The 18,530-nt window shown below is 42.6% G+C and overlaps 2 protein-coding genes across 3 annotated transcripts; one reads left to right on the forward strand and one right to left on the reverse strand.

Annotated features, from left to right (window-relative positions):
• Positions 1-674: 674 nt before the first annotated feature.
• On the reverse strand, positions 675-13,793 carry PTGER4 (prostaglandin E receptor 4). Its single transcript, XM_043488788.1, has 3 exons — positions 13,661-13,793; positions 12,275-13,202; positions 675-2,617 (listed from the first exon to the last, which is right to left on the reverse strand). Exons 2-3 carry the CDS (start codon positions 13,157-13,159, stop codon positions 2,024-2,026), a joined length of 1,479 nt encoding a protein of 492 aa, XP_043344723.1. The 5' UTR covers positions 13,160-13,202; positions 13,661-13,793; the 3' UTR covers positions 675-2,023.
• Positions 13,714-18,310, forward strand: LOC122454357. Of its 2 annotated transcripts, none has more exons than XM_043488791.1 (2): positions 13,714-14,728; positions 18,186-18,310. In XM_043488791.1, exons 1-2 carry the CDS (start codon positions 13,714-13,716, stop codon positions 18,191-18,193), a joined length of 1,023 nt encoding a protein of 340 aa, XP_043344726.1. In that variant the 3' UTR covers positions 18,194-18,310. The 2 variants fall into 2 exon arrangements, with proteins under 2 accessions (XP_043344726.1, XP_043344724.1); XM_043488789.1 differs by lacking the exon at positions 18,186-18,310 and adding an exon at positions 14,806-14,882 and having other exon boundaries at positions 13,714-14,734.
• Positions 18,311-18,530: the final 220 nt, after the last annotated feature.

An 18,530-nucleotide genomic window follows, 5' to 3' on the forward strand; every position in this document is an offset into this window, starting at 1 on the left:
TATCTATTTTACACATGGTAATGTAAGTTTCCATGTTACTCTTTCCACACATCTCACCCACTCCCTCCCTCTCCCCATGTCTAACAGATCTCCTTTTCTGAGCTAGCTGAAAATCACTAAGCTATCAGGTCTATGAAAATGACAGTCTTGATTTTCTGGTATCATTCAAAAATATCTTTTAAAAATTGCAAAAAAAAAATTTATAACCTCGCTCCTGGAGATTATTGTTGCTCAAAGTATGTTCTCATACTGGCAGCATCACTATACCTGGGATACACCACAGAACTACTGAATCAGAAACTTAGTGTTTTCACAAGCTTTCCAAAAGACTGATGCATGCTAAAGTTTGAAAAGCAGAGATCTAGAGAATTTACAAGTAGGAAAGACCACAAGTCTATGCTAATGTTTTAATAATAAATATTTAGATTATTTACATGTAGCAAGTTAAGCATAATACTGTCTCCATCCATACAAACTGGTAATTTTGAGCACACTTTGCACTCAGATCTTGGTTTCTAAATGCCATTCTTTATTAAGTGGCTCCAAGGCTTTGTGCTATTCTTGCAACTTTACATTGAACATTATTTGTAAAATAAGTTAAAATATTTCAATTTAAAAAGATGGAAGATGACCTGAAACAAACACACAAAAATCACACAAGTTTCCAAAACAGATGACATGAAACTCCAATTGAGTGTATTTATTTATTATAATCTCCAAAATAATTTCAGTTGCTTCAACTGCTTCTTAAAACCACATTACTATCAGGCTCAATTTAATTACAACCAAGCAATTCACAAAGACACTATAAGCAACAAAACATGCTCAATATTTCTTTGAGAAAGGTGCTTCAGATGTGTGTACAGCATGACTGGGCATTACACAAAACTTTTAGAAGATGATTCTTACATGCCCAAGTTTTGTACCCCTTCTGTTGTGACATCTGTGAAAGGCTAATTTAATCAATCCTTCCACACCTCCCTTAAAACCCTTCATGGTGCAATCTGCCTTTCTCTTAAATATCAAAGAATATTCTAAGTCATTCCTTAGGAAAGTAAAACTATACACATTTCCAAGGGGGAAAACAAGCTGCTTACTTTTTATATTACACACTTCAATTATGGGTTACTAACACTTTTTAAAAGCTTTGTTACATTTTAAAAAGTACCAGCTAATGAAGACAAAAGTACAAAATATTTATCAGCATGTTAGGTTCTCCTGAAATCACAGTTTTCTGGATAGATACATGCAGCATCACTAAACATTTTTCACTATGTATTACACATAGCTTGGAAAGAACTTTTAATATTTTGGCCTGTAATGTCTATGTCTTAAATAGCATTTTGCTTTATTCCTTTAATAGTGCTAAACTTGTTTTAAAAATTTGTATTTATTTTATAGATCTGACTCACTGAATTTTCAACACCATGGCCTGACCTTGGTTATGAAAAATATCTTAACATCTGCAACTTCAGCTGGTTATACTAGGGGGAGAGGGATTACCACAACTTTATTATACCTCGTGTTAACAATAAACCTTCTCACAGAGAAGAAAATACTTTAAATACCTTAAATCATATTTACAACAATAAAATTCACATTTCATGCTTTAGTGAGACCCTTAAATCATCCACAAGACAGTCCTTTATGGTTTATTGGAATAGAGCCCTTCGGTACATGGACTTCTGCCGTGTGCCACATATAAAGCTCTTGATTTTATGAAAATAGCAAAACTTATGCTGTCCGCCTGTCAAGTAGAAAAACTGAGGGTCCATCTTCCCAGCCATCAAGTTGTCACCGAAACGCTATTATCACAGCGAGGTGGCAGCCAAGGCTTCGGACCTCAGGACCCAGAAGGAGCAACTCGTCTGTCTGCAAAGTGCTCAGAAGCCCGGGTGTTCTCTAACGTGCGTGATAGAATGAAAAGAGCCCTCTCAGCACTGGCCAAACAGTTCACTGATGTGTCTATTGCACGGGATCTTCGAAGCTTCCAGAGATAGTGCTGTATGTCTTCCCTTCACTACTATATACATTTTTCGGATAAGTTCAGCGTTTCATTGGGAAACGTGACTTGCAGGGAGCTCCCCTTGGGGGCGGGCCCAGCCCGGCAGCTCCCGCCAACCTCGTCCACCAGTAAGAAGCTCTCTGAGTCCTGCCCCTGGGAGGAGTCTGAGGTCTCCGATACCCGCAGAGTCCTGAGCGACGTGCTGTCTAGCTGGGTCAGGCCCACGCCGGGCACACCCGGCAGCAGGTTCCTGCCGCCCCCGAGGCCGTTTTCGCTGAGTTCCGGCGTGTACAGGAGGGTCTGCGACGTGCTGCTGATCTCCTTCAGCTCCCGGGAGAGGAAGGAGCGGGAGTGGCCCGACACGGCGGAGGACGTCCTTCTGCTGTCTGAGCAGTGCGGCCCCGGACGCTCCCTGCGCGAGCCGCCGATGCGGCAGAAGAGGCATTTGATCTTCTCTATGGCTTTACTGAGCACTGTCTTCCTCAGGAGGATGTATATCCAGGGGTCCAGGATGGGGTTCACAGAAGCAATTCGGATGGCCTGCAAATCCGGGTTTTTGCTGATGACTGGCTCCAACTGTGGCCGATATAACTGGTTGACGAACACCCGCACCTGCGTGAAGGAGATACCCGCGTTTAGTGTTTAGCATTCATTCATCAACTGGGAAAACATTTGCGTGCAACGTCTAACGTAGTAACCTTGTTGTGCGTGCTTAGTCGCTCAGTCTGTCCGACTCTTTGTGGCCCCATGGACCGTAGCCCGCCAGGCTCCTCTGTCCATGGGATTCTCCAGACAAGAATACTGGAGTGGGTTGCCACGACCTCCTCCAGGGGATCTTCCAGCCCCAGGGATCGAACCCAGGTCTCCCGCATTGCGGGTGGATTCTTTACCGACTGAGCCATTAGTAACATTAGCTGCCCTGTTTTCTATTAAGTGCCAAGAGGGGACTTCCCTGGTGGTTCAGTGGTTAAGACTGGTACTTACGATGGAGGGGGCCTGGGTTCAATCCCTGGATAGAGGAACTAACATCCCACATACCCTGGTGCATGGTCAAAAACTTTTTTAAAGTTTAAAAAAAAAAAAAGTGCTGAGAAAAGAGCAGCGTATATAGAACCAGGAAGACCACCAATTACCATTTATCAAGTTAGTATAACTTTAATATATCAGTAACTACCTTATGAATATCTTCTCTAGGTCAAAGATGGATAAAAGAATGCAATGTGTGTACAGGTAACATAGGCATAAAGGTTCCTGGAGAAGAATTTTATTAACTTCATTTCTGTGCTTTCTCACAGAATAGTGAGAAACTTTTAAACATGGAAATTTTAAATCAATATTTGAATCTATTATCATCTAGAATGGCCAGAGAATAGTTTTTATTTTCTCTATATGAAGCTGTTCCCTAGTTATAATAATAATAATCTAGTGTTATCAACTCTTACTTCAAAAACCTTTTCCATAAACCAATTGTGTCAATAAATAAATAATAATAAAAGAAGAAAAAAAAGAAAATCTTTCCCATTTTTTTTTTCCTCTAACTGCCTTCCTCACCTAGATTATTGCATCAACCACCGAACTAGCTTTCCCATCTCCACTTCCTGTTCTCTCCAAACCATCCTCCAACCTGCCACCGGAAGATTATTTCTCAAATGCAGATTTGATTATGCTACTCGGCTGCTAAACCTTCAATGGCTCCCTGCTGCTTGGGAACTATAGTTCTGTTCAACATCTGCCACTCTGAATCCATCCTGAAGCCTCCACTGGAATCCACCCCTCCTTTGTATCTCTGGAGCATCTTAGAATAAACAGCCAGGAGCACTCTGGACAGACCAGACTCAGTGAAGAGAATATAAATTTGTAAACTAGAGGAAAATTATCATTTTATTCCTTAGTGGAAAAGGCACTTCTTTCTCTTTTTTAAAATTAAAGTACAATATTATGTAAATGACAGGTGTACAGTACAGTGATTCACAATTATTAAAGGTAATACTCCATTTATAGTTATTATATAATACTGGCTATATTCTCTGTGTTGTACAATATATCCTTGTATCTTATTTAATACCTAGTAGTTTTACCTCTTAATTCCCTACTTCTATATTGTACCCCCCTCTCTCTCCCCACTGGTAACCACTAGTTTGTTGTCTATATCTGTGAGTCTACTTCGAAAAAGCACTTGTAAAACATACACTTCCATACTTACTCCTAAAGAGTAGATCTTAAAAGCTCTCATCATGAGAAAAACATCTTGTAACTAAGCATGGGGATGGATGTTAATTAGACTTATCATAGTGATTATTTTGCAACATATATAAATATCAAATCATTATGCTATGCACTTGGAATAAATATAATGTTATATGTCAATATCTAAATAAATATATATGTGTATATAAATACACACACAAGACACACACCAAAAAACCCAAAATTTTACTGTTAAAAGATGATGATGCTATCTGAGTCTTACTTCTAATTCCACCAGGATCATTATATAAAAATCTCACAATAATTCATATAAAAATAGTGGTTTTTAAGATAATATAATTATTTGATAATTATTACTTGCTATAGTAATTATTTTAGGTCAGGGATAAGTAAGAGGTGAGTCTCACAGCCAAGAAAGATGCATTAAAAGCCATAAAAAGAAGAAAGAACTATAAAAGCATAGCTGGAGCCATTTAACTAAGGGCAAATATGTCTAACATTAAGAAGAGTTGATGACACTGCCACTTTGTCATACAGTACAATATTTATAGTGTATGAATCACTAAGAAAGAATAGGGATATTTTAGAAAGATTTATAATAAACTGGATAAAAGGAAGTCTAAAACATGTAAATAAATCTCATTAATCTGCAAAAGTCAACTTATATGACACATTTCTAAATGATGCTAGATCAGTGGGATGTAACTGTATTTCTACTTCTTCCTATACTGGAATTTAGACCTCAATCAACTACAGGTCTATAATCCTTTATCAAGAAGTTGCTGTTGTTTTGATATTCATTTGTTGTTTTTGGTTGCAAAACCTGAACTGACTAGACCAAGATGCTATTTATAATTTTATTTAGTCCACTTGATGTGAATATTCCCATGTTTTGCTCCAGAGGTACCATTCCAGTTTCTGATGGGGATATTACATATTACATAGTAGATGACTAAATTACTTTCCTAAAAGCCAAGATATTCTGAATTTAAAACACACTTTGTACAGAAGAATAGTAGTCATACTTCTATAAACTTTACACAATAAAATTCCATTCTGGTAAAAAAAAAATAAAATAAAAAAATAAAACACACTTGGTCCTAAATATTTTGGATAAGCAATTACATACAGCCCTGTAACTCTCATAGAATAAAATAGTGAAATGGCTCTAAGATGAAATTATTCCCTTGATCTCTGGAAGACAGCTAAATAAAAAGTGTACTAGAATGAACAACAGTATATGATGACTACTCTTTTTTTTTGGCCAAACCACACAGCATGTGAGATCTTAAGTTCCCTGACTAGGGACAGGACTCACACCCCCCTGCAGTGAAGTTCCTATGATGACAACTCTTAAAATATTTTTAGAAACTATGCTTGTATAAATGATTCTACCAAGACAAAGGATGACTGACCTTCTGTCCTTTCAAAAACCAATGGAACAAAGCATCTTGGTCTCTCCCTACCATACTCTTCACTGAGGTTCTCAGCTGTGCCTGGGCACAGAGATTCCCTCAGGTCTACAGACCTTTTCTCAGATGAAGTGCTACTGAAACCAGGAAGTTTTGAGAACCTTCTTTAGATCCCCCACCCTGTTGGCTGATTCTGGCCTGGGCCTCAGGTCTCCAAATGACTTTCATTTTGCTTTTTCTGTTTTACCAGACTAGCTAGCTTTCTGCTTAAGAATTATCTCCTGACAATGGAATTATTGGTAAAATACAGAGCATGAGGTCTGTATTTTACTCACGTCACACAGTAGGTTCTTAAGGGTAAAAGAAATGATGGATTTAAATCTGGATTTAGGATGGCATCATGAACTCAATGGGCATGAGTTTGAGCAAGCTCTGGGAGATGGTGATGGACAGGGAAGCCTGGCATGATGCAGTCCATGGAGTCACAAAGAGTCAAATGGGACTGTGGAAATGAATAACAAAATTTTCTCTGTAGATAAGATTATTTGAAATTGCACAGAGACAATTTAACTTACTTTCTTTTTAATTTCTGTTGGACTGTATTATTTTCAAGAGGATTAAACAATATCATATCTATTAAAAAAATAAATAAAAAGGGACTATCTGCAGGCCAAAAATAATAAATAAATAAATAAATAAATCTGGATTTAGTATTAGGCCCTCCCCTGAGTGTAGCCTCTAGAAAAAAACCCAAGGCAGGATTTGGGTGAATTTGAGACTTTTAGCCAGTAGGTGGCAGTGTTGCTCTACTTGGGAGTTGGTCCCACAGCCCTCCCTAAGAGGTTTGCCCAGCCACTTCAAGACCCTCTTTCAGAACAGAATTTTAAATCTAAAGTTTGCATTTCTTAAAATTTTAACATTGAAATGCTTCATTGGTAGTTGTTTCTCCCACCGCTTCCTCGAGGGAAACACATTTATTACTGAAAGGAGGAAATTTTTTTAACACCTGAAATGGCTATAGAAGGAATGAAATTTGTAGCTATTTAAGGGAATAAACTAGGAGTTACCATTTATTTTTTTAAATTCCTATGACCCTTCAGAAAAGTCAGTGTTGTAAAAAAAATTAATAGTGAACTTTCATAATCAAGGTGACAAGAGGCAAGCAAAGAATTATTTTGTGGCTCACTTCATGCTCAGTAGTAATTAATTGAAACTACTGTATAAAGGCATGAAAAGGAGACTTATTTCAGTGCTCCATGGAGTGCGTGTAGGGGGGGCGGTGGGCAGAGGGCTTACAATTAATATAAGCTAGCGAACCTGGTCATTTCATGTCTTCTCAGGAAAGCAGAGCTCATGGGGTAGCAGCAAAGATGAGTATGAAAAGCAACATTCCAAATTTAGATGAAAACATTCTCAAAAGCTGGTAAAATTATTTGAAAAAAATGAAGACGGAGCTTTCCTTTGCAGCATGATCTCAATGGAGACTGACTTGAATAGAGAAAAAGAAGACAAAAGTGAACAAAAGCTCCATGCACTTCACTAGATTTCAAAAAAAATCACAGCCATCTCTGCCTCACTTTAAAGGCTTTACTTGATTTGCTTCCCCAAAGGGGTAGACCCCAGATTAAGATGGGACCATCCACAGCAGGACTCCAGCTCACGAAGGGAGGAGAGAGCACTTTTCTGCAATTCTTGTCCAACAGGCTCTGTATGTTACACAAATAAACGTGTTCAGGCAGTTTTCAGTGTTGGAAGAGTGTGCTGCTGAGAAAACCAACCTCTGAGTGGGAGGTGGGTGGGGGACACCTTAAAAGAATTCGCTGAAAACAAACAACGTATATAGTCTCTTGCAATTTCATTAGTCTATTTCTTCAGTAGATGCAGATTTGCACATGTGGCTTGTTGTTAGAACTGGCATACACGACAATATTCTAAACTTGTTGAGGACGGCTAGAGATTAGGATTCAGGAACATAACTTGGAAAAAATATGATAAACCCCAAATTAAGTGTGATGATGGGGAAGCTATAAGGAAGGCTACAGGTTGTAAAGATAAATGCCCAGTTCTGTTCAAATCCTAGCTCTCTGCTCCGTATAATTTATGAGCAAAATCATGAAAGGGCTTAGTACAAATATGTGGAAGCTTGGCTACTGTGGACTATATCAATAACATGAAAACCACAGCTTAGAGGTCGCTTTGGGGTATAGTTAATGACGCGCATGGTATCTAAAACACATACTTCCTGTTTAATGAATTAACCTGTCGGCAGGGAATGTCTAATTGAAAAGGAATGTTGAAATTTTGATTAGACTGATTTGGTAGTTGACTGTCGAAATAGAAATGCTTTCCAATAAATGACGGGAACCTGTGATTGGATTTGTATGTGCTCCTTGTTCTGTTCTGAGCACATGAAAGGAATGATCTGTGTGTGGTCAGTTATCTAACTGCCCTGTGAAGGGTCTAAAATTGACACAGCATTACTAGAAATTCTTCCCACCTCTTTTTTTTTTGTGACAAAAATCTCTAAGTACAGGAGAGTGGAGAGAGTTCTTGGATGGGTGGTGGAATGAGAGAGAGCTCGGTTCTCCTTCCCTCTGCATCACTGACCGACTATTTAACTGCAGATCAACTGCTTCACCTTTACAGGTCACTGTGTACACTGAAAATTTACTTCTCAAGTGTTTAGTTTCTTTGCACCCTTAACTTTCAACATTCTAACAAGAACCTTCAAGAATCACTTCAGCTCTGGGGGAAAGATATCTTGTTAGCAGATGTTCCATAAAATCAAGCCTTGACAGGTCAGCAAAGCATGGTGAAAAGAGTCTTAGACTAGGACTCACTCACAGCCACCCAGGAAATAGCATGAAATAAAGTCATTATCTGCAGTTGAGGAATCTGAGGTGCAGAGACAGTGAAAATATTGGTCAGCCCTCTTTTCTTCCTAGCGCTTTTAAAGACTCAGAAGAGAAGCAGGGAAAACAACCTTACTTTTATGTGCTGCTCCAGTCTTCAAGGTACTACTCCTGGGTCTGCAATTTTATGTTTTGGCTAAAATTCTGCTTTTGGGAATTGCTACTTTTTTAAAATTTAGGCAAAGTTATTTGAAAAATAATCAAATCCTTCAGGTTTTGCTGTAATAGTGCCTGGATTTATGCCATTCTTCATGGACCTCTAGATGTGGTTTTTAACTCATCTGCAACCCCATCAGTTTCTTTTAGTTTCCACTTCCAGTCTGCCTGCAGTAAACAAAAGTATATCTATTTACACAGTTCTCCTCCGCTCTAATAAACCTTTGGCAATCAAATGCTGATGAAGGCTTATACAGACAACTAGTTTATAGTAAGGAACCAAATAAACACTTAAAGGAAGCTATTTTCCTAAGTTTCACTCCTCCCAGGCAGAAGATGAATCAAACTGGCCCTTCTACTCTTAATAGAGGTGAAGGCTTGCTACTTCAGAGTAAGAAGAAAGAAAATAAAAGAAACAAGTAAGCAATAAATACTGCCATAGCATGCCTGTGCATGGGGGAAAATGCCTTTCAAATCCTGTAGTGTAACCGTTTAGCCCTGAGGCCAAAGACTGGATTACAATAATGTCTAACATTAGTAACAAAATTAGGTACCAGACATTGATCCAGCTGCAGCATTTAACACCAGGACCTTAGGCTGTCTCACTTGAATATTTCCAAAGAATTCATTCCCTTTTATTTATTTTGAGCATAAACTCTTTCATTTCTTTAGCTTCTCTTGTATTTCAAAAACCAGAGACTGCTTATAAACAGAACAGACAATATGACATTAACCTTGTCCCACTAAACCTTGTCATGCAATGTTCCCTGTTGATTGTATTTACATCTTTTCTCTTCATTGCTTATGACTCACTTTAAAAAATTTTGCAACTTCAGCACAGTTCCTTATATAACTGCAATTAATTTTTCCAACCTTTCTCAAATTTCCATTCCAAGTTCTATTTATGAGATATATATATTTTGGAGAACAAATTAAAATTGACTTTTATACTAAATTCAATATCAACTGCCTTTAAGAGCCACTGTCATTTTTCTTTCTCTGATATCTGAAAGACAAAAATGTGGCCGCTTTGCAGTGATGCTTGTTTTCCTTATGTATTGTAAGTCAAGACTTGTGAAATTGCACATAAACTGTATTTGCTCTATTATTTCCAAAGCATTTTAAATGTTTGGAAGGGTTTAATTTGCCTCAAACAGGATTACCAACTAACTTGATTTGATAAAGTTAGAAGAGATTCTTCATTAGTTTCCTTGAAACTGAAGATAGATCCAACTGTTTTAAAAGTCAGAGTTCAGAAATTTTCAACTCAAATTACAACATGAATGTGAGAAATGTGGGAAAAAAAAACAGAAACCAAGAAAGTTGTAAAAGTGATCCAAGGAAGGCTACAGTTGTGGATGCTTCACTTTTTAATTCTTTCAGTCATTGCTAAACTGTGGGTGGGTGTGTAATATAATGACATCATTCTTATCATTAATTTACAATTAAATCTATTCTGAAGCTACCATTACTTGTATGATTTCTTATTACTTACAAAGGTATGTCTATGTGTTAACTTCTCAGCTGAGCCATTTTCAATTTGCAGGGTAAAAAGACTTAATATCACTACCCAACACTGACCTCACAAAGAGTAGACAATCCTTGTTAGTTTAAATGTGGTCGGTCTGCAAACCACAAATATAAGTCCTATAATTTCTTGCCTCTTGTTTCTCAAATAATGTCAAAGGCTTTGTGATAAATGGCTTTGCCATGGATCTACCATTTCAGCCCATAAGAGGCTTTGAAGAGAACAGTTCATCTGTGACTGTGTGGTCATCAACAGCTTCGCATGCTTGCCTCCAACCAAAACACAGTTTAAAAGTTATGTGCGTGTTGCTAAACCTCTAGCTGTGATTCCTCAGTTCCTTAAAGTGGATGTTCTGTAAATAACAACCACTCACTCTGGCATTTACTGTTCTGTAAAACAGAAGGCAGAGGCCACAGAAGGAGGCCCCAGCCAGAGAGTTGTTTCTTCTAAAATCTCCCTCTATTCTAAAGGTGCCATTACAGACAGTAAAATATGTTTATGTGGCTCAATTAACGCTGTAAATTATCCTGGGTCCTGGGACGGCTTAAAGGCCCTTCTGGCCAATTATATTTACTTCTGTTCATACAAATTGGCAAGAAGCTACTGTACACTGGCTCTCTGCCACCTTGGAGTTCCATTTACAGATGGAAGGAATTTTATCCATCTGTAATTTTATATAATATTTTATATTAAAATATTTTATTAGATACAATATCAATTTTATTATATAATATTTTTATCTTAAAGTCTCTGAACAGTATTAGTAAGGGAAAAGATGGAATAATAGCCTATAACATGTATTTTCTCATGGTCCCAATCAACATTAAAAAAACAAAACCAATTTTTTCAAGTTGATAGTTTAGAATTTCCAGGAATGTGGTGTTTTGAGATATAGAAAAACTCAGGACTAGTTGCTTTCATGAGAAACTCTAGATGAAGTATTATGTGCATCTGCCCATGGGTTTCCAGTGCAAAGAGAGGAGAACTAGGCAGACTTTCAAACTTTCTGCTTGTGACATTTTAAAACATTTGAAAAGTTAACGCAAGGCCATTTTAAAGAAGATGGTGTCCTTAAAATAAAGTGTACCAAAACCCAAACTCACACACTGTTTCGAAGGCCAAAATTAGAAGTGTTCTAGGAGGGAGACATGACGTCATATTACAGAAGCAGCGTTGGGGTTAGATTGGTCTGAGGTTCATCTCAAGTTGCAAAGCTTTGGTTTGGCAATAAATAAGGTGACCATCTCTAAAGCCCCATCTCTCTAGAAGGGCACTCTACCTCTCCCAGTTGAGAATGTGAATTCAATACCCCAGGTGCATCAGTCTGCCCTCAACAGGTCCCCGAAACACCTTGCTTTCCGGGCCCCTAGAAAGAATGAAGCTCTGGGCCTCGCCCGTGGAGGGCCACATGTGCACCGAGATGTTTTCCTGGGGGACTCACTGCATGGCACAGAGCGAGGAATTTAGCTTGACAGTCTAGTTCTGCGGGACTGTTTTAAGCAAGTCACTCCCAGTGTAAAGTGAAGGAGTTAGACCAAAATGCATTCAAGCTCTAAAATTCGACATAAGCTACCAAAAGAAAAAAAAAAAAAACGGACATAAATCAGAACACTAAAAACCCTACTACTGTTAAGGAGTGGACACCAAAGAAATCACCGTCCCCGACGGTTCGGATTCCGCCTGAGGATGGGGCTCAGTCACACTAAAGCGGTTTCCTCTCTCCATCTGAGAGCAGCGCGTGTTCTCGGAAGGCTCAAGGCCACTGTCAGGCAGCCAGAGGTAGGGGCTGTCCCGGGAGGGAGAGGAAACCAGGCTTTCGGGGAAAGAAACTCGGCGATGTAGGGGAAAGGCACCTGCTGCACCTCGCTAGCAACGAGGCCTAAAAAGAGCCTCAGTCTGCTCTGAGAAGCCCAGCGTGGGGACCCCAGCCCCGACCTGGAGGAGACACGTCGGTGGCCGGTGGCCGAGGAGAGGGAGAGCAGGGAGCGGGCGATGGAGGAGGGAGGTGGACGCAGGAAAAGGGCCGAGTGGGGCCCGGGCCCCTGCCACTCACCACAAGAGGGATGGAGCAGATGAGCACCACCAGGGAGGTGGCGATGAGTAAGATGACCATCTGGATCTCCGCGCCCGCGATGCGGCGGAAGCTCCGGCGGCGGCGAAAGTCGCTGAGGCGCGGCAGGGCGGGGGAGGAGGCGGCCGGGGAAGCCCGGCAGGCGGTCGGGGCCAAGGCGACGGCGGCGGCGGCCGCGTGGTGTTGCTGCTCGGTGCCCAGCGAGGTGCGGCGCATGAACTGGCGGTGCATGCGGAGCAGCGCGCCGCACACGAGCACGTTGCAGAGCACCGTGGCGAGGATGAGGAAGGAACTGAAGCCCGCATACATGTAGGAGAAGGCGGCGTGCGCCGTCACGTTGGTGGTCCAGTCGATGAAGCACCAGGTGGCCGGGTACTGCAGTCGCGAACTGCCCAGGCCCATGCTGGGCAGCGCGCAGAAGAGCACGTTGGACGCGTAGACCGCGAAGAGCGTGAGCCCGGCCAGCCGCTTGTCCACGTAGTGGCTGTAGAAGTAGGCGTGGTTGATGGCCAGGTAGCGCTCGATACTCATCGCGCAGATGATGCTGAGCCCCGACAGGCCGAAGAAGAGCAGGATGAAGGTGCTGTATTCGCACAGCGCGTGGCCCCCGGGCCACTGGCCCTTCAAGTAGGTGGCGATGGTCACCGGGCTCACCAGCAACGTGCCCAGCAGGTCGGTGACCGCCAGCCCGCATACCAGGGTGTAGAAAGTCGTCTCCTTCTGCTCTTTGCGCGACTTGCAGAGCACCACGATGGCCACCAGGTTACCCACCACCCCGAAGATGAACATCACCGCTGGGATGGTCACTGGGCTGTTCAGTGGGTTGGAGGCCTGGGAGGATGATGCATTGGTCCCAGGGGCGGTCATGGTGGTGGCCGACGGTACACTGCCTTGGAGTGCGAGGCTGGGTCTGTGGAGAATAGGAGAGAGACGAAAAAGCGATGAGAAGAAATTACCACTTGCAAAAAGGTGTCAGGCCCGCTCCCAAGAAACAATATGCTGATGAGATCGGGGGGGAGCAACTCGATCCAACATTGTGGACTGTAGCCACTTACCAACTGCAGCTACCGAAATCTCCAGGCTCCGGATAAGTCCTGCCGGCAGCACCACTCTACCGGCATTAATATTTATACGTTGATACTGTCTTTCTCTCCTCTCCCCAACCCAACTCATTCCACTGCCAAGATGAACAAGGCCTATCTCAAGGGAAAAGTGGCTTGCTCGTTTTCCCGACAGATTCTGAGTCAATAAAAGTCTCGCTGAAAACAAGTTATGGAAGATAATTTGAATAGAGAACTCTTCATTTCCAGGCTACGCTCAAGGGGCGCCCGCACCGCTCTCTGCCCAGTGCCCCCAACCCTGTCTCACCTGTGGAAGCCGCGGAGGTTGCAGTTACGTAAGCCCCCAGGGTCAAGCCTCAGATGTCCTGGACAAGGCTTCAACCTGCCCTCAGCCGTGCCCTGCTCAATGTGGAGCTTGCCAAGCCTCTGCCTTCTCAGAGCCTGCTCTCGGTGGCTGCCAGTTTTCCGGAACTGGGGTCAGTGGTCAGCTTTCAAAAACTTGGAGGAACAGAAGAGCAGCGAAGTGGGTCAGTGAAGCCCGATCATGGATTGCTTTTTTCCTTCGTTTTTTCCTTCGTTTCTTCAAAGACGATCCAAGCTTTGCGGAGCCCGCGGGACTCGTCCGCGGGCGGACAGCTCTCAGGTGTGCGGCGGCACGCGCAGGTGGCACCGAGCCTGGGTACGCGGCTCGGGCCGCGCTCCTCCCCAGCCCAGGGCAGCGCGGGCGGCTACCGGGGCTGGCGGCTACAGCTGAGGGCGCTTCTGACGCCCTGGGGGCAGCTTGAGGTCCCCTCGGCCCGAGGCGCTGACCTGGGGCGGTTCATCTTCCTCTCGGGCTGCCGGGTTTCCAGCTCCGCTCTGGCCGGTCCAGCCTCTGTACAAACTTTTCGGCAGCTTCAAGTTTCCCTGGCGGGGGCGGGGCCACACAGCGCGCGGCCTGGGCCCCCATTGGCCAGATGTGAAGTGGGCGGGGCGCCCGCTCTCTCCCCTGCGCGGCGAGGAAGCGCTGCGGGGCAGAGGGCGGGGCCCCGGGCGGCGCGGGTCCCACCGCGCCTCCGCTGGCTGCTTGCCTGCGGCTTTCCAGCCCACCGTGGGGCTGGGATGGTGGAGGCTTGGCCACCCTGCTGTAGGCAGGTGGTGCGGAGAGGCCGCGGTCCGCGGGGACCCTGGGGAAGTCCCGGTATTCTCCTGTGCACCCTCTTAGCTACTTTGAACTCGGCATCCAGGGAGGACAGCTCTGAAACCGGCATCTTTTTTTCCTCGCTGCCTCCCTCTCCAAGTGGGCTATTTCTCGCACCTTCTTCAGCCGAGTTGCAACATCTGGGTGCTGGGAAGGGAGGTCAGCGGCTTAGGACTCTACCTGGGAGCTGTCGAGGTGTGTGTGTGTGTGTGTGTGTGTGTGTGTGTGTGTGTGTGTGTGTGTGTGTGTGTGTGTACCTGGGAGCTGTCGAGGTGTGTGTGTGTGTGTGTGTGTGTGTGTGTGTGTGCGCGCGCGGCCGGGAGAGGAGAAATAGGGTGCGCGCGCGAGTGGTCCCGGATCAGAAGTAAGGGTGCGCGTGACTGTCGTGGTGGCTGGATGGGCGAGTGGGCACCAGGGTTGGGCGGGGAAACGACAAGGAGTCCATCCTCTCACCACGAAAGGAGTTCATTGGCAGTGCAGAGGCAAAAAAAAGCGGGAGGGGTGGGGGAGGGAGCCGGGACAGCAACGTCTCCCGTCGCAGGTGGCAGAGACCTGCGGCTGCGGAGAGCCTGCGCGCGGCCCTCCAGGGGCCGGACGGTGACTGCGGAGCTGCCCGTGGCACCGCAGAGACCTTTGTCCTCCTCCGGGGAACTTCTGCGGCCCGTGAGAACGGTTAGACTTGAGTTTCGTGTCTGGGCTCGGTTAACTCGGATTTAGACACCTTCAGCATGAATCCTTAGAGAGGCTGATGCAGAGCGACTGGGATTGTCTTCAAGTAAAGGAATTGTCCAGTCACTACCTCACTGGTCAACTCTTGGAAAAGCTTATTTGCTCTACCTTTTAATCTTTGAATTACAATTTAGCTTCTTCTCGTTATTCCCTTCTATTTTACTTGCTACAGTCAGAACTGTTCTATTAATATTTTACTTGCTAAAATCAGAACTGAAAACTAAAAAAAAAAAAAAAAAGATTGTAAAGCTTTATGGCATAATTATAACCGCTTCACCATTTTTTTTTAAACCGTAAAGTGAGATTGTGTGAGCCTTCATAATTTCAGTTCCTAGGAAAGTCTCTTTCCAGAGGTCGGATACATGCATTTTAAGGTAATGCATCTCCTCACAGGATAGATAAATAACTTGATCCTTTTATATGCTAAAGCGGGCACTCATGCCTTTATTATTTCGTGAATGTACAAACTTAAGAATTTGTCTGGTGCTCCCGTTATTCTCAAGTGACACAGTAACAAATGAGTAATAGGAAAAACAAAGCATTCCAGTTTTCAGCTAATTACAGGACATAATTGTATAAGGCACCATGTGGGTATACTGATATAACATCAATGTGTTGTTTGTCTTGTTTCCACATGAATATCAGGGGTTCAGAAAGAAACACACATTTGGTAGCCCATGTAAAAGGAACTGATGGAGATCCGTCAGTTTCTCAGAGCCCTAATCCCCTATTACCACTCGTATAGTCTGTGCTTCCTGTTGAGTAGTAAGCTCTAGGGTTGTGTCAGCATTGAGAAAGGAAACTGCACGTTCTACCCCCAATCTTTTGTGACCACATTGCATCACTGTAAGCCTGTCAGGTGGTTATTAGTAACAGTTTGAAGTCGAGGTGGGAAGTTCCACTTATAATCACCCTCTGCTAATAACATTTTTTTTCCAATTCTCTTTGCATTTGAAGTTCCTAAAATGGAGAACAGTTTGAATTGGTCCTTGTTAACTTTTCATGATGAAGAGTATTTTAAATATAAAAGTTGAGGCACCCTGTTGAGAGAATTAGGATTAGAGATTTTAACACATTGCTGATAAACTGGACTTGTTACCAATAGAGCTGTTTTTCTTACTAGTCATTTACATTTGCTTTCCAGAGTAGCTTTATGAAAATGAAAATAAATAAGAATCCCGAACGTAAGACTGAAAAACTGTTATGAGATTTACCGCTACCCTCTCTTGGTACATGATTCTTAAAACTTAAGTTTAGCCTTCAAAAGTAGAAGTTGAAAATTTGGCCAACAAATATTTTATCTTCTTTATTTGAAAAACTGGGACACTGTTGTTCAGTGTCCCTCACACTCTCCTGGGAATGTACGTTGCAAAAGAAAACGAAGAATCACCACGATTAGGTGGACAATTCTTATCATTGTTTGTGTATTTTATGAAAAAATTTTATTCTAAGCATTGATTTGTATCTTCTCTTGCCATTTCTGCCTCAATCCCTACTCTACACTGTAAGTCTCTATTTCAATTCTGTCACCAAATCCTCCCCGAAGGTTTGCACTAGTCCAAGAATGGCCTGACTGATCCTTTTGATTGCTCTCTGCTAGCTAAATTACTGGACTATAGGTCAACATCATAAGGTGGGAACTCTTAAAAGCAGAGTCCACTTGGAGGCTACCAACTACATTCCCTTTGACTAGGTTGAATCTTCCTTGGGTCAAAAGAATGGAAAACAAAGGGGCTAATTCCTGAGAGGAAGGCAGCAGGATGAATCAGATCTGACCTGGACCCCCATACTGAGGCAAAGCTGGCCAGATCTTAGAGCATTCCTAAAGAGATAACATTCATGTAGCAAAGCCCATGCAAAACCTGCTCTCTGTCATTCAGGACTAGCCATATAGATTCTCAAAAAGGTGAAAAAGGTGTCTATCTAGTGCAGATAACCCAGTGCCCATGGCCACATCTGCCTTCCATGTGCTCACCCAACTGGTTTAGTAAATTACAAGCATGACATTAACCTGATGTTGGACATGAAAAGAGGTCCATGATTGTGGCTTTGGTCCCTCCCTTTTTAGCAGTGCATTTTAAATGTGCACCTAATTATTTTCATTTTCCAAGAATAAATTTTGTGCTGATTCTGGTGCTTAGGGCTATTATACATGATAGTACTGTGATTGACTCCTCAGCGTCTTCATGTGGGCCTGAATTACCACGGTGGTGGCTGGTCGCTACCAAGTGATTGCTTCAGGCTTCCTTCTTCTCTGACAGTTTCACTCATCAAAGTGACACCTTTCTACCTTTTTGTTCTTCCCCTCTTCTTTCTCCATACAGATATTTCCACTGCACTCCCATTGTAAACTGGGCTAATGGACAAAGAAAGAAGATTATTTAATTAATATTGATTTTTTTTTCCATTTATTTTTATTAGTTGGAGATCATTTTTAAAAAGAAACTTTTAAAAAAAAAATAAAAAGAAACTTTTTATTTTGTATTGGAGTATAGCCAATTAACAAATAATGTTGTGATTGTTTCAGGTGAACAATGAAGGGACTCAACCATACATATATATGTGTCTATTCTTCCCCCAAAACTCCCCTCCCATCTAGGCTGCCATACACCATTGAGCAGAGTTCCATGTACTATTCAGTAGGTCCTTGTTGGTTATCCATTTTAAATACAGCAGTGTGTACATGTCAATCCAAAACTCCCTAACTGTCTCCTCCCTCCCCCCACAGAAGTGTTGCTCATTTTGGAAGGTACAGGTGGAGAGATAAAGTCTTATAAGTCCAGGTGTCTCTTCTACAGGAAGATGGACATGCTGATTATATTTTAGTTTCTTCTCACATCCCCTGAATTGCTGTATATTTTAGCACTTCAGAAAATACACAGAGACTCCCTGGTTTAGTCATCAACACCCTTTTTTTCTATAGCTTGTTGACTGCTTTCCACGGAACTTTCACAATTGCATTCACAAAGTGAAAGAAGAGAGTGAAAAAGTTGGCTTAAAGCTCAACATTCAGAAAACTAAGATCATGGCATCCGGTCCCATCACTTCATGGCGAATAGGTGGAGAAACAGTGGCTAATTTCATTTTTTGGGGCTCCAAAATCACTGCAAATGGTAACTGCAGCCATGAAATAAGATGTTTACTCCTTGGAAGGAAAGTTATGACCAACCTAGACAGCATATTAAAAAGCAGAGACATTACCTTGCCAACAAAGGTCCATCTAGTCAAGGCTATGATTTTTCCAGTAGTCATGTACAGATGTGAGAGT

The sequence above is a fragment of the Cervus canadensis genome, chromosome 16, assembly GCF_019320065.1.
Source record: "Cervus canadensis isolate Bull #8, Minnesota chromosome 16, ASM1932006v1, whole genome shotgun sequence".
Lineage (NCBI taxonomy): Eukaryota > Metazoa > Chordata > Mammalia > Artiodactyla > Cervidae > Cervus > Cervus canadensis.

Excerpts from the sequence above, each read along its gene's own strand:
- PTGER4 (XM_043488788.1), bottom strand. The coding sequence starts at position 13,159 with ATGACCGCCCCTGGGACCAATGCATCATCCTCCCAGGCCTCCAACCCA. Across the intron at positions 2,618-12,274 it reads TCTGCTCCATCCCTCTTGTG|GTGCGGGTGTTCGTCAACCA; the intron begins GTGAGTGGCAGG and ends TCCTTCACGCAG.
- LOC122454357 (XM_043488789.1), top strand. The coding sequence starts at position 13,714 with ATGTCCTGGACAAGGCTTCAACCTGCCCTCAGCCGTGCCCTGCTCAAT. Across the intron at positions 14,735-14,805 it reads TGGGAGCTGTCGAGGTGTGT|GTGTGTGTGTGTGTGTGTGT; the intron begins GTGTGTGTGTGT and ends GGAGCTGTCGAG.